The 14,515-nt window shown below is 45.9% G+C and overlaps 1 protein-coding gene across 1 annotated transcript in view; it reads right to left on the bottom strand.

Annotated features, from left to right (window-relative positions):
- Positions 1 to 218: 218 nt before the first annotated feature.
- The window catches only part of ror1 (receptor tyrosine kinase-like orphan receptor 1), a 129,684-nt gene continuing 115,387 nt past the window's right edge, over positions 219 to 14,515 (bottom strand). The window contains exons 5-12 of the mRNA XM_078285739.1: positions 11,581 to 11,708; positions 9,522 to 9,839; positions 8,365 to 8,610; positions 7,664 to 7,881; positions 3,483 to 3,662; positions 2,859 to 3,086; positions 1,899 to 2,263; positions 219 to 918 (exon numbers count right to left, since the gene is read on the bottom strand). Coding sequence (XP_078141865.1) covers positions 219 to 918; positions 1,899 to 2,263; positions 2,859 to 3,086; positions 3,483 to 3,662; positions 7,664 to 7,881; positions 8,365 to 8,610; positions 9,522 to 9,839; positions 11,581 to 11,708 — 2,383 coding nt within the window. The remainder of the gene's footprint in view (positions 919 to 1,898; positions 2,264 to 2,858; positions 3,087 to 3,482; positions 3,663 to 7,663; positions 7,882 to 8,364; positions 8,611 to 9,521; positions 9,840 to 11,580; positions 11,709 to 14,515) is intronic.

The following is a 14,515-nucleotide window of genomic DNA, read 5'->3' on the forward strand; positions in this document are numbered from 1 at the left end:
GAAGTACACAATAAGGCATTAAAAAAGTCAAATAGCTGTGTGTATAGAGCGTGGCAGTGTTTCTTACACTATGGGTTGGGACCCAAACTGGCTCGCAGGCCTGTTTCTGGTGGGTCTCCATATGACCAGAGTAGAAATATGTTTTTTTATTACACTGGATCCCTGGGTGAGAGACTAGATTTCTCAAATGTGGGTCCCGAGCAGAAAGAGTTTTCTATCTACAGGTCTGCGGTGATGACCGAGTCGTTGTACATCAGTATGTTGGATTCAACGGCCAGCAGCGCCGCCGTCTGCGACGCATGGTCCAGCCCCACGCCCTTCTGGCATACTTGTCCGTACACCTGAACCGGCCCTCCCATCCCCCCCGGCACCACGCAGTGGGACAGCAGCGGCGTGTTGGCGTCGTGGTTGGAGCCCGTGGTGGAGGGCACGCCGCTGACGTGACCCGTGCTGGTCGAGCCGCTGGCGCTGCTGGGCGAGCGGCTCTTGGGAGGTGGGAGGTGGTGCTGGACGACCCGGGTCGGGGGCGCCTGGGGAGGGAAGTGGGCCGGGAAAGCCGCGTAGCCCGGCGGGATGGGGTAGCCGTTGACGGGGATGAACCGCTGGTGGGTCTGGGGCACGGCCACGGGCGTCCAGGCTGGGATCTGAGCCATCTGGCCCGGCGAGGCGAGGCCCTGGGCCGGGTAGAGGTACCCGGCGGCTGCGGCGGCGGCGGCGTAGCGCGGGTTGCTCAGGTTGCTGACGGGGCTGGCGCTGAGCGAGGTGGTCTGGGTGGTGGCATTGCCCCCGCCGGAGGGCGTGCTGGAGCTGGCGTGGGACGACAGGCCCTCCCAGGCTCGCAGACGGCCGTGGATGTCCTTAAAGCGTGGTCGGCGGGCCGGGCCCTCCTGCCAGCACTCAGTCATCAGGCCGTACACCCTGAGGGACGACAGAGGGAGTTTGGGTCAGATCTAAAGCTGGCTGTTGTCAGAATTTCTTCAATAGCTATACAGATTTTAACGTCCCCATGAACTGAACTCCCATTACTTTTACTTCCTGGAAAACAGAGTATCTTTAATGATGACCTCATGCTGCACCAGTAGGCGTAAATAAAAATTCACAGATTTTTTAACAATCCTGCCCCTCCCATCAAATAAAACTGCCTTTCTCTCCCTGACTGATATCCCATTGGTTTACACTTTTGAATGATCCCTCACACTGTTCCGCCTCCACATCCTGTTTCAACAGGAAATACATTAAATCAAGGAAGTAAAGATGCCATTTCATGGGGTCTTTAATACCTAAAAAAAAAAAAATCTTGGCTATGACATGCAATTTACTTTTATAGATACAAGGGTGTGCTGAACTGATTGATAAACAAGTAGAAAATAAGAGATCCAACTGCTGTGAGCACGCCTGTCTGTCCATCTGCTTATGTGGTTGTAATGGCGGTGTACTGGTGCTGTGCTTGTTTTCTTTATTCTGTTTACTGTCAGTGGAAACTCTGGCACACAGATGTGTACATTTGTGGTTTTACTCATGATTACGTCTTGATTAAAAATGTCTCATAAGCCTTAGTGGGCTGGGCATCTGTTGATGCTAAATATCAAAAAAAGAAAGAGAGAAGGAGAGAAGTAAAATCGCTTCCATACTCTGTAGTGCTATAGTTTTTATAGATTAATTGTTTAGAAAATCAATTAATTCTATTGCTATCTGAATTTGTAATTGTATAGAGCTAATCAGCAGGTTTGTTAATATGTTTTACTGTGTATACATGTGTTTTTTGCATGATTCTACTAGAAAAATGCTAGCGGTTTTCTTTATATAGTATATCTTGAATAAATGTGGGCAAAGATACATGTATTAGAAGCCTTACTTTCTCATATTCTACCTGACACACTCTATCTATTTGGGCGTACCTTGGCGGGCAGTCCTCGGGACAGGGCAGCAGCTGCCTCTTCCTCACCATCTCCATCACCTCCTGGTTGGAGAAGCCGTAGTAGGGCTGCAGGCCGTAGCTGAAGATCTCCCACAGCACCACGCCGAACGACCAGATGTCCGAGTCTGTGGTGAACTTGCCGTAGGCGATGGCCTCGGGGGGCATCCAGCGGATGGGCACCAGGGATTTGGGCTGGACGCGGTAGTAGTCCGAGGAGTAGATCTCCCTGGAGAGGCCCAGGTCCGAGATCTTGACGTGGAGCTGCTCGCCCACTAGAATGTTCCGAGCCGCGAGGTCCTTGTGGATGTAGAAGTGGCTGGCCAGGTACTCCATCCCAGCAGCCACCTGGGTTAGATTAGATGAATTTAGGTTAGGTTTTTAAGGATTAACTAGCTGTGGACTTCTACTACTAGACAGCAAGGAGTGAAAGGAGAGAAGGGAGATGACGTGACCAAGTTGTGATCTTGATCTGAATCAACACTGTGCTCTAGTTCACTGAACTACTGGCAACCGCCATTCATCAACATTTCCTGTCCTTATGTATCACTATTTCCACTCACTTTTTTAATAGGCAGGAACTTTCCAGCATTGTTCTTTGCAAAGCAATGCAATGCTTTGCAAGTGGTTTTTGAAAAAGTTGAAATTGTTGTTGAGGTCATTGGAAGACTGTAATTTCCTCAATGAGGCAATTCATTTTGCAGCTAGTGGGAACTGGGATGCTGCATAATTATCCACACTTGCCAGGATTTAAATGGGGCTGATGTGAATGCTGTGAGGATGGCTGCCAAATCAAGATGCTGGGTTAAATCCATAATACTTGAGTTCCATTCTTGGTCCAAAGTTCTTGGTCTACCCAAAATGACAGAAAACCTTGGAATCCACTACTTTCATATAAAATGACATATGAAGTTTAAAGATCTAAACTGCTATTAAGTCCCACCTGTATGGCCATGTGTAGGAAGTCTCCGTGGTCCAGGCTGGACTTCACCGTGCCGTCCTCGTCGCTGCTGCAGCCCACGTCGGAGTGCGGCGAGCGCATGATGAGGAACTCGTGGAGGTCGCCTTGAGGCAGAAACTCAAAGAGCATGCAGACGGGCTGCTCCTGGGTGACCACGCCCAGCAGGCACACCACGTTAGGGTGGTGCAGCTCCGCCAGCACCGAGGCCTCCTGGGTTGGGAATCAGAAGGCATTTGTGAAATCCAAATACAAGGTTAAGATACTCATTGGTGAGGAAAGACCTAAAGGTTGACAGTACAGGTACTTTACATTTGGCTTTAGAGCTGCTACAGGCTCATTTCTTCACTTTTGAGATAATGCTAGTTGCCTACTATCACTCAACATAGTGTATGCTAAAATGTTAGCATGGAGCACTGGAGCAAATGATCTATCAGGGACAGATGGATGATTTTGCTGTCTATGTTCTAATCATTTAATGGGTAATTTTACCAACTGGTAAATCTCCTAAAAACTTGGTGTACTCCTTAAATTATGCTAAATTGCAACACGGAGATTAAAGAGACTTACAAGATTGTTGATGATAGGGAGAACTGATAAATTCTGTACCTGCTGGAAGTCGCCCCACTGCTGGGCACTGGAGAAATCTTTCAGGGTCTTAATGGCGACCAGTTGCGCCTGGTCCATGCCTGGCAGGTACAGGTGGCCCTTGTAGATCTTCCCCAAGCTGCACTCCCCGAGCTCCTCCATGAAACGCACTGCCGACAGGGGAAGCTCTTTGGCCTTACTCTGCACAGAGAACAAGGGAGGGAGGGGAAAGAAGGAAGAAGAGGAGGGAGAGCGAGGGAGTAGACAAATATGGAGGAAGACAGACAGACGATGGGAGACAGAGAAAGAGAATTAGATCATTATTTTCTTTGTTGGGCCAATACTCATACATTTATCATAATTATCCTTGTATGGAAAAGTGAAATGCGGACATGAAGTTTACATTGGTGCCGCTTCTAATTCGATGCAGGCGAACTGCCTAATATAACAGCAAGCGTTTGAGTTTGTGCGAATGTGTCAGCATGTGCATACATGTGTGTGTGTGTCGGAGAGAGAAAAAAACTATAGCCTGGAGAGTTGATAATTATCATAATCAGGCTGAATCCATTACATCAGCTCCTCAGCTTAGCTCCTAAATAAATCCTGTTAAACCTTTGGAAAGCAAATTGGGAAAATCTCCCACACCCACCCCTCCAATCTGGCAACATGTTCACAGCTCAAACACCGATTAACTGACAAGTACCGTTTTGAAAAACGAATTATTTCTCTTGCTATTACAAATGCAGAATCAGAGAAGGCTGTAGAAATAACATCAAAAGATGTTTAACACTCATCTGGAGACTGCACTGTGACAGCAAGAGAGGCAGTAAATAGTCCTTTCTGCTTACTGAGGAGGTTTGTTTGTGTAGCTAAATCCAATTGGACTGAGCTGAACTGCTGGGTTATGAGAGGGCCGGGCAGCAATTTTTCATAATTCACTTGGGCTTGATCAAATCTAGCTCTCACTGTGAAGACTATTATGAGCTACTTTGTGGCTTGACAGTGATGAAGGAGATTAGAGGGAGCGAGAAAAGGGAGAGACAGCATTTTATCTAGTCATGATTTTCATATACTATACTAAATGTCAGACATACATGGTTCAAACGGCAATGGGGGAAAAAAAGCGTTTATTCTCACTTCTTGAAAAGTTGGTTTTGTGAGGTTTTCCCAGCACACTGACAATATGCAAGTTTAAAGTCAGACTAAAAGCCAGATACTCAGATAAACAGAAAGAAATTGGGTTTTTTGCTTCAAGTAAAAGCTTGCATCATTTAAAAGCCGAGCATTTTTCATGACCCCAGTGCAACCAATTCAAAACCAATGTACCACTTTAAAATTACATCTCAAAACCGCTGTTTTGAGATGTACAACTGATGTTGGAAAGTCCATGACTAAAGTAAAACAAACCAAAACAAAAATAAATAGAAAATACACTACAAAGGGTTTAGCCCTCTGCCTCTCTGTCTGGGGGGTGAAGGGGATGTTGGGAATATTGGATCATGCTCTTTAGAGCTCTCCGTCCCATAGCGTCTGGTATTGTTGTTTGTCTTTCGTGACTTCAGCTAACCTCTCTCCTTTCATATCCAAGAGCTGTCCAGGTGATCCCAGAGGACGGGGGTGTTCTCTTTGCAGTCTGTGTGTGTGTGTGAGTGAGTGAGCGTGAGAGAGACTAGGTGTGTGCGTGGGTGTACTTGGGAGAAGATAAAAGGTGAGGAGGAGAGAAGAAGAAGAGGAGGAAGGTTGGCAGAGATTCTGACATTCCAGGAACTTCTAGATGAATAATGAAATTCCTGAGCGAGGGGAGAGAGAGAGAGAGAGAGAGAGAGAGAGAGAGAGAGAGAGAGAGAGAGGCCTGTACGGGCACTGAAGGGGGTGGCGGGGTTTTTTAGCCGTGTGTGTGTGTGTGTGTGTGTGTGTGTGTGTGTGGTGGAGGAGAGCGTGGGGTGTTGCTGATGTTATGAAAGCGGCAGATGTTTTTAGTTATGGGTTTGTTTCCCCCTTCCTCCCTCTCTCCCTCGCTCCCCACACCCAAACCCTCAGATCCTCCTCACACCACCGCAGGTTGTGTGTGTGTGTGTGTGCGTGTATGTGTGTCTAAAAGGATTGTCATAGCCAATGACCCCTGGGTGACCCCGGAGCAAAGCCTGCTGGGTAGCAGTGCCACAGGCAAAGTCATGCGCAGGAGGAATGGAGAAGAGAGAGTGTGGACTTGGCAAAAATATATGTGAAGATAATTTGAGGTTTTACTCCTGAGACACTTCAAAAAAGGCTTTTAAATGGGGAGAAATCGCATGTAAATCCTCACATCTTTTTTCAAATAGGCTTGTAATTTATTCAACTACCGCTTTAGATACAGGTACTGGAAAACAGAGGTGAACTGGCCTTTTTTTGTATCCTTCAAATAAAAGATGATGCGGTCCTTTATGTGCGAACCATATTTCACGACCCTGTTATCCCCAAAAGCCGTTCAAAATCCACCGCATAATTCCAAAAATGCATGGCTGTCTGTTTCTCTGAAGTCCTGACTCTTTGATACAAGGTTGTCACCTGACAGCAGCGATGAGAGACTCAGCTGAAGATTCGCTCTCTACCGAAGAACAAAATAAAGCAGAGATATTAATGACTTCTGACGCTTCTGAGGCATTTCGCGGTTCCGCCTACAGCTGTTGGTTGGAACATTACAGACGTTACCTTGAGCATCAGGCTCTGGGTTTGAGCAGACACACTGTCTAGATAAACCCCCCCCCCCCCCCCCCCCCCCTCTCTCTCTCTCTCTCTCTCTCTCAAACTATGCAGGGAAAGATAAACAGACATGATATGACTGAGTGTGCAAACCTTGAAAGAAATACGATACAGATCCTAATGTGAGCTATGTGTTGGCTGGCAGAGCGGGGCTCGACGATCTCCATTACAAAGAGCTTCTGTGACGGATGGAGGGAGGCAGGAGAGAGGCAGAGGGATGGAAGAAAAGGAAAGAGAGGAGAGAAAGAGGAAAGACGGATGGAGTGAGAGCGCGGTGGAAGGAGACGGAGAGAGTGTGAGAGAGGGATGTGGAAAGAGAGACAAGGAGGGGGAAAGAGAGAGAGCGAGAGAGATGTCTAGTGGGAAAGAAGGAGAGAAATAAACAGAGAGAGAGAGAGAGAGAGAGAGAGAGAGAGAGAGAGAGAGAGAGAGAGAGAGAGAGAGAGAAAGAGCTGCAGCTGAACATTCCTGGACCTGCTGGGCTCTGATGATAGAGATCTGAGGCTTTGCCAGGAACAGGTCACTTACACACACACACACACACACACACACACACACACACACACACACTCAAATGCAAATAGTATATGTAAAAAACACACTCAATTAATCTCTCCACTCCCTCTCTCTCACTCACACACACACTCATATATGCATGTACACACCCAAATGCAAATATTATATGTAAAAAAAACACTAATTTCATGTCTTGCTTTTTCATAGACACACTTACTCCACACACACACACACACACACACACACACACACACACACACACACAACCCAGTGACCCCAGCGTGCTGTGACCTAGCCCAGTTGACACACAGAGGGCTGTGCCAGTGTTTTGACTCCCTCTGCAGTCTGCTATTATGACTGAGAAAGACAAACACAGCAAAAGAGCGCTCATTTAGATTCACCACAGGACGGTCCACAAAGCTCCGTGTGTGTGTGTGTGTGTGTGTGTGTGTAAGTGTCTAGTAGTATTGGGGATGTGAGCCGTTCTGTAAGCAGGGAATGCAGGAATGAGACAATGGCAGTCAGTTCAGATGATGTCTGTTTGGATTATTGGCTCCCTATGTTCAGAGAGAGAGAGAGAGAGAGAGAGAGAGAGAGAGAGAGCGAGAGAGATGCACCATGGTGGACTTATATGGTGGCATTATGTGCAGTGTAAAAATATATTGCACCGCATCCAAAAATGACTGTGGCATCTTCATAATCCATCTTTAAGTATGGTAGAGTGTAGTCCAGTATACTGGGAGCAGAGATCTATGCATTAGTTGTTGATTGTTGCATTATTCTGTATGTGTGTGTGTGCATAAACCTTTATTTATCCAGGGATCCAGCTGAGCAGCAACAGCCTGCTTCACACTCAAACACAGTGATACACACTCACACCTGGGAGAGCGCTCCTCATGCACTTTCCCCACCAATATATCTGTGTGCCGGTCTCTATGCCTCACCTTAGGCTTGTACGCGGTGGTGAGCATGGACATCTCGACGTTCTGCCCGCGGACCGGTTTGGGCTGGCGCGGGGCGGGGGGCCTGGCGGACTTCTGGTTGTTGCGGCACACGCAGATGAAGAAGAAGAGCAAGGCGATGGCTAGTGGGATGGCCACGCTGGGAACCAGGATGTACAAGATCTCCATGCTGCCGCCGCCGCCAGACTTATCCTTAGGGTCTGGATGGATGGAGAGAGAAAAATGATGTCAGATATATAGATTGTTGAGTTGTTCCATGGTCTCCATGGCTTTATAGAGTGGCCACCCAAAGAATAAAAAAAAAATAAAACACACCCTGCAAATCTTTGCTGTCAATTGGATTTTCAATGAAGGACATTATCATAAAACACATTTTGAACATTTTTAGATGAAATTTTGATGTAAATATAGGGGGCAATTAACATTTGAAAGGGCCATGCTATCAGGTGATGTTGTAAAACTATTACGCATTATATAGAATCTGTATTTTTGGTTATTTATCAAAATCAAAACTCACTGCCTCTCATTATTCTGAGCTTCAGTTGAAAAAGAAATACATTTTTTAATGCTGTTATGGAAACCAACCAGCCAGCTGCAAATCCACCGCAGATGATCGTGTTACAGAGAACATCACAAACTTTGCGTCCACCTGCTCTAGTCCTAAACACGCTGTATTCTCTCACCACAGATCGGGATGTCGCAGAGCTCCATGCGGACGCCCTCGTCCAGCGTGAAGCACCAGGGGCCGTCCAGCTTGTTTCCCGGGTTGCGGCAGTACGAGTGTCCCCCGTTCAGCTCTGGGTAGCGGACGGCCAGGTAGCTGTGGCTGTGGGGATACTGGGAGTTCCACGGCTGACACTGCCGCCCCGACTTGGTCATGCTGACCGTCCCGCGGTAGTCCGCCCCGGTGCTGTTGAAACACTTGTGGTCTGCGGAGAGTAAGGCGTAAGGCGAGGTAGGGGGGGTGAGATGAAATGAGAGATATGAGATGAAACTTGAATGGTCCCTGCAGGGATATGGCATTGTTGCAGCAGCAGAATCAAAGTAAAAGACTAGATATGGACAGCAAAAAACAGCAAGGAGGATGTAGATAGCGATGAAGTAAATACAGGTAATACAATAAATAAAGGTAAAGAACATAAGCAGCATCCTCAACTTGCTACCGAGTATTTTACACATTCAAGGCTCTTTGCAGTTTAATTACAAGTATTTAGTCCAAGGGAAGAGAATATGTGCAGGGTGTGCAAAAGCAAATGTGCATCATTAACTGTCCAACCTTCAGAGTCACAGATGTGGGTGTTGTTATGAGGCTAAACGCATTTGTACTGGTGTTACGTAAGGGATAATGTACAGTCAGCCGGTCATTATTGCAAAATAAGCTTCGCTTCGGGTCCTGTATCACCAATAATGACCGGCTGACTGTACGTTATCACGCTTATTACATGTCTACTTACCAAAGGCATTAATCATTTGACACAAAATATTGATTTATAATAAGTTAAAGTAACTGACATGCTTCCACCAAAAAAAAAAAAAAATAGTCCCAGCAGAACTGCAACCATAGCAATATAAAACAGCGGTCTGTTAAATGAAACAGCAGTCTGTTAGTCAGAAAAAAAACAGACCTCAGACCGCGTTCATTGGCCAATCAGAACTGAGTATTCAATGTAGCCGTGTAATAAATACATATATTATTATACAGTGAGTAGTTACAACCCCATTACAAATAGCTGTGTTAGATTTGCTAGTGGGTTTGGCCGTGGGGACGCCTGTCCTCAGACAATAATATATCTGACTAGCTGTAGTAATAAGTTACTGCATAAGCAGGAGAATGTCTTACTCTTGTTAATGGGCTCGGCCATGGGGATGCCTATCCTCAGACAGTTGGCGGCCTCGGGGCTGTCGGAGGCAGCCAGGTCCTCGCAGTTTGGCAGCTTCAGCCTCTTCAGGATGATGGGGTTCGAGCGGGCGATGATGTACTCCGTTTTACACAGGTCGTTCTCCAGGATCTCGCACTCGTCCTTACACAGATCCCGGGGCTTGTCGCTCCCCGAGCTGCGGTCGCAGGTGGGGAAGGCGAAGTGGCAGAGGGAAGGGATGGCGAACTGGGAGCAGCGGTCGGACAAGTGGTTGGACGTCCCGATCATGGTGAAGGCCGCTGGGAACGGAGGAGGGGAGTGCGGCATTAGAACGGATAGAAAAAAACACTCCCTGCTGAATCACGGTAATCTATTTAGCACGACCAAGATGGCTCTAAAAGAGTTTTTTATAATGTGGTCCAAAGTCTGGCGTCCACATGATTAGCAAAGTTTTCATTTTTGTTTAACAGACGCCTAATTGCATGAAAAACTTGATTGAGTATTTCTGAGTTGTTTCTGTATTGAGTGATTAAAACATCCATCAAAAATTACCTCCATGAAACATGAAAGTGCAAAAGTCTCCAGACGTCGGGAGGCAATCTTGTGCTCATGTTGCTTATATATATGATCGTCTTAAAATCATTTATTACAACACAATAAATACACAGTCTTATTTCCGTTGCGCCCTTTGAGCATCTACACACATGTAGGATCAAAGGGGGAGACTGAAAATGAATGCTATAGCTTTTCAATGCATGATTCATAGCCATACTGTATACTTATTGCAAACATATGCTTTTCTGCGGCTGTGATTATGAAGAAGGAAGCTCAGCGGAGGAGCGGAGGGGAACAGGAGAAGCGATTAGAAAGTGGATCAGTGGCTAAGTTTAGTTGGCAATTATCCACATGCTGCTTGTATAAACCAATAGATCAATAAGGGTGACATTCAATTTTTGCGACGGTGAATGCGATTACTGAATATGAATGCTCTGGCTGTCAACTGTATGATTTACATTCATGCCGCAGGCTTATTACGACCGTATTCCGCCATATATCTCAATTATCACTTCCCCTTGATGTCCCAGATTACACGCTGGGTTCGTGCCTCTTTGTCCCTGAATTGGCCGCTGGTTTAGAAGTGCAGCTCAGGAGAAAGGCTGACAGCTGCGCGGATGTAATCAAAACCACCGGCATTAAAGCACCTTATAAGCACATGTGCAGGCAAACGCACACACACAAACAAAACCCCAGAAGCAGATACACAGACACAGACATGTATCACTGAAAAGATAAAGACAGTATATGGGCCATGTGCGCTCCAGATAGAGTAGTAATCTTGCTGTACTTCCTTTGACCTCTCTAAGCCATGTCCTGGATATTAATAAACATTTACCTTCGTTATAGTCCTCAGCTGCAGAATTTTCACTGATTTAGGGAATACAGCCTTACAAAGATGCTCTATCAGCCTGGAGACCGGCTGCTGGAGACAGATGCGAGCAGTGTTTTGCTTTTCGAGACAAGATTGCCTGTGATGTCGGCTTCGGTGAACTAGTGAACTCACTGCAGGAAAACAGGCTGTCAGCTTTTCCTGTCAGACAAGAGATGCCTGCGAGGGAACCGCTGGCTTTTCCGAAACCCCAATGTTATGCTCTGTTGCCTTGGCTACATTCAACATGAACGTATGAAATTAAAAATGAATGTATGATTGTAGTTAAACGGCAGTGAAATCATCACCAAAACCTCTGTGCGTGTGTGTGTGCGTAAATGTGTGACAGTTACTATTCTTCTACTATATTCTTACTATTATGCAAGTATACCAATACTATACACCTCAAACCACATACCCAATATGACAAGAAATATACATTTCACATATACAGAATATGTTAAGAGATATTGATGGAAAATGCAACTGCATCAAGGAAGAAAAATGTATTTTGAATGAATGTCAATGAATGTGATTTTTTTTGACAATTTCCTTCTTCATTTTAAATCTCTGAACACATTCAAGTATATGTAAATGCGTCGTTTCTCTCTCACCTGTGATCTGGGTCTCGATCTCGCCCTGCATCTGCAGCGAGTCGACGAAGATGCTGCGGTTGCCGATGAAGCGGGCGCAGGCGATCCCTCTGTACGGCTGGCAGAAGCCCTCTTCATCAAAATCATCCCTGACAGAAAGAGCGAGAGGGGAGGAGGAGGAGGAGGGGGGGAGACACAGAGAGAGAGAGAGAGAGAGAGAGAGAGAGAGAGAGAGAGAGAAAGCTGTGAATTTAAAGTTTTTTTTAAAGTTTTCTGCACCAAATCAATTAATCTAAAACTGTTTGCCTTAATGTTTAGATGAGCTTTATATTACAGCTGTACTCTCAGGCCCAAACTAGAATTCATACCATTGCACACTAAGTGAGAAACAGACAGAAGGCATTAAATGTTGTAATACACAAAACGGCCACTAGAGGTCAGTCTATGTTAGAATATCGCACTAAAACAACTAGTTGCACTCCTTTGGAAGAGAAGGCTGTTTCTTATTGGTGCTCCTAAAACAAGAGGTTTCCCGTTGCTTGGCTGAGGATAAGTCATGTCCTAGTCACAGGCACAGATCTAAAACACACACACACACACACACACACACACACACACGTCCCAGTCCTCAGTGCAGATGTAAACTGCGTTAAGAATTAATGTTTGGCTGTTTGACTTTATTCCTGTTTATGGGAGAGGGATGTCATCATGAGCCATAATCTGAAACATATGGAGGGGGAGAGAGAGAGAGAGAGAGAGAGAGAGAGAGAGAGAGAGAGAGAGAGAGAGACCCTCACTTGTTTGTTGTGTGTGACACATTTGAGGATTCGTGATCCAAAACTTTTTCACAACAGTACAACTTTTCCTCCCTCCTTTTCTCTCTGCATCCATCTATCTGTCGCTCTCTCTGCCTGTATCTCTCACCTCTCCCTTATATACACTCACACACACTCACACACACACAAACCACATACTGACTAGCAGGCTATTTGCTCAGTGTGAGATCACTGTGTCATGCGCTTTAAGTCGTGCCATATGGGGACTTTAAGACCAGGCACAACCACAGTCTATAGGAGGGTGCATGACGCCATTGCGCACGCACACGCTCACACACACACACACACACACACACCCTGCACACAAGCACAAAAGAACCATATTGTAGTCATGCTACAGACACTGCTGCCCCACTAAACGCAGACATTTGCAACTGTCATGAAGATGAATTTTTTGGAAAATCCTCAATCCATCAAACTATAAAATGGATAGTTCCGATCCTCAGTTCTGATTAGCCGAGTCATTTTTGGAAGAAATACCCAACAAACGGTAACCTTTGACCGTGTAACTGGCATTTTAAATATTAACGCGTTGACTGAAACTCACCACTCATACCGGTACTTATGTGTCGCTTAGCAACCACTTTGTTTATCTACTGTTTTAAGAGGTATATTGCTTTGCAGAAGAATAACATGTATTACTAGATTTAAAAAAAGGATTTACTCAACATATGTGTTCAAAACAATGGTGCATTACCCCTATTTTATAAAAGTACTAACACAGTGTTCCACATCATGTTGTGCCTAACTGTAGAGCATGGCTTGTTGTGGCTTAATGCTTAAGCGGCATCCAACTCTGTTTGCCTTTGTTGGGGAGAGTCAGGTAGTTTACTAGGGGAGTCGCAATGTGTGAATTACACTAATTATTCCTCAAACACTGCAATAAAATACTTTATAAGCCGCTTTTGAGAACCAGGTGACAATGGTACACACGTGCATGCAGGCGCACACATACACACACACACACACACACACACACTTAGTAACCCCACGGGTGTGCAAGCATGGTGTGAGTATGGGGTCATTAGGGTCCCTCTCTCTGAGGAGTGTTAAGTGACTGAGAGGCCAAGGTCAGCTCTCTGCCTCTACCCTCTGTCTGTACAGATCTAAATGGCCTTTCCAGACATGGACACACACATACACACACACATACACACACACACACACACACACACACACACACACACACACACACACACACACACACACACACACACACAGAACTGGGGAGCAGTGGTCTGCATACTAGGGATTCCAGGGAGATATGGTAACATTACATTTATGGCTTAATAAAGGTTTAAGCAGACTTTTTCACTCTAATGTGTAATTTCCTTCTAAAGCGTGGATCTCAGTAATAATGAGTTAATGTTGTGGTGTCGCTGCGAAGAGCTTTGCACCCGTTGCTCAAGCCACAAACTCACAAACTGCTACATCTTCAGATTTTTTTCACTCCTTACTGCAGATCAGAGTTTGGAAAAGGTCTTCGGTGAGGTAAAGCTTCGGATTTGGGTGAGGATTCAGTTCATAATCATCTTCTTTGGGTGAAAATTAGGATCATGCAGCTGTAAAGAGATAGCCTCGCAGTAGAAAAACTGCTAGGAAAGTGCTATGAAATCTAATTTAACGATCTGAGGGATAGCTGATTGATTGGGCTGTTACCATTCTGAAGGTTTATGAACTGGAACACAAACAGAAAGCGAGACAAAGAGAACACACACACACACACACACAAGATATGGAGTGAGGCCTGGAGTGTGTCCAGGCAGCCTAGAGGTTAGCTGGGTTGTGCGTCACAGGGGAGAGAGGACACACACATCCACACTAACGTCAAGCCACACACAGACAACTAAATGACAAGGGAGAGCAGACGATCCACCGCGATGCAGCCGGATCCCCGCGGGCAAATTACAACTCTAGCCGGTCCAAACGGCCTCGACCAAACCACCTCAGAACAGAAATCACAAATCGCCCCTCGCTGCTTTCTACATTTCATTTTCCGAGGAGACTCAGATTAAAAGCCTTGTCTGGAGAGGTCCGAGGTGCGCACCGTGTCAGCATAGGTTGGAATCTGCACATCAGCCCTTCTGTGTCCTATCCAGTGAAGCGGAAATGCCTTAAAA

The sequence above is a fragment of the Centroberyx gerrardi genome, chromosome 9, assembly GCF_048128805.1.
Source record: "Centroberyx gerrardi isolate f3 chromosome 9, fCenGer3.hap1.cur.20231027, whole genome shotgun sequence".
NCBI lineage: Eukaryota > Metazoa > Chordata > Actinopteri > Beryciformes > Berycidae > Centroberyx > Centroberyx gerrardi.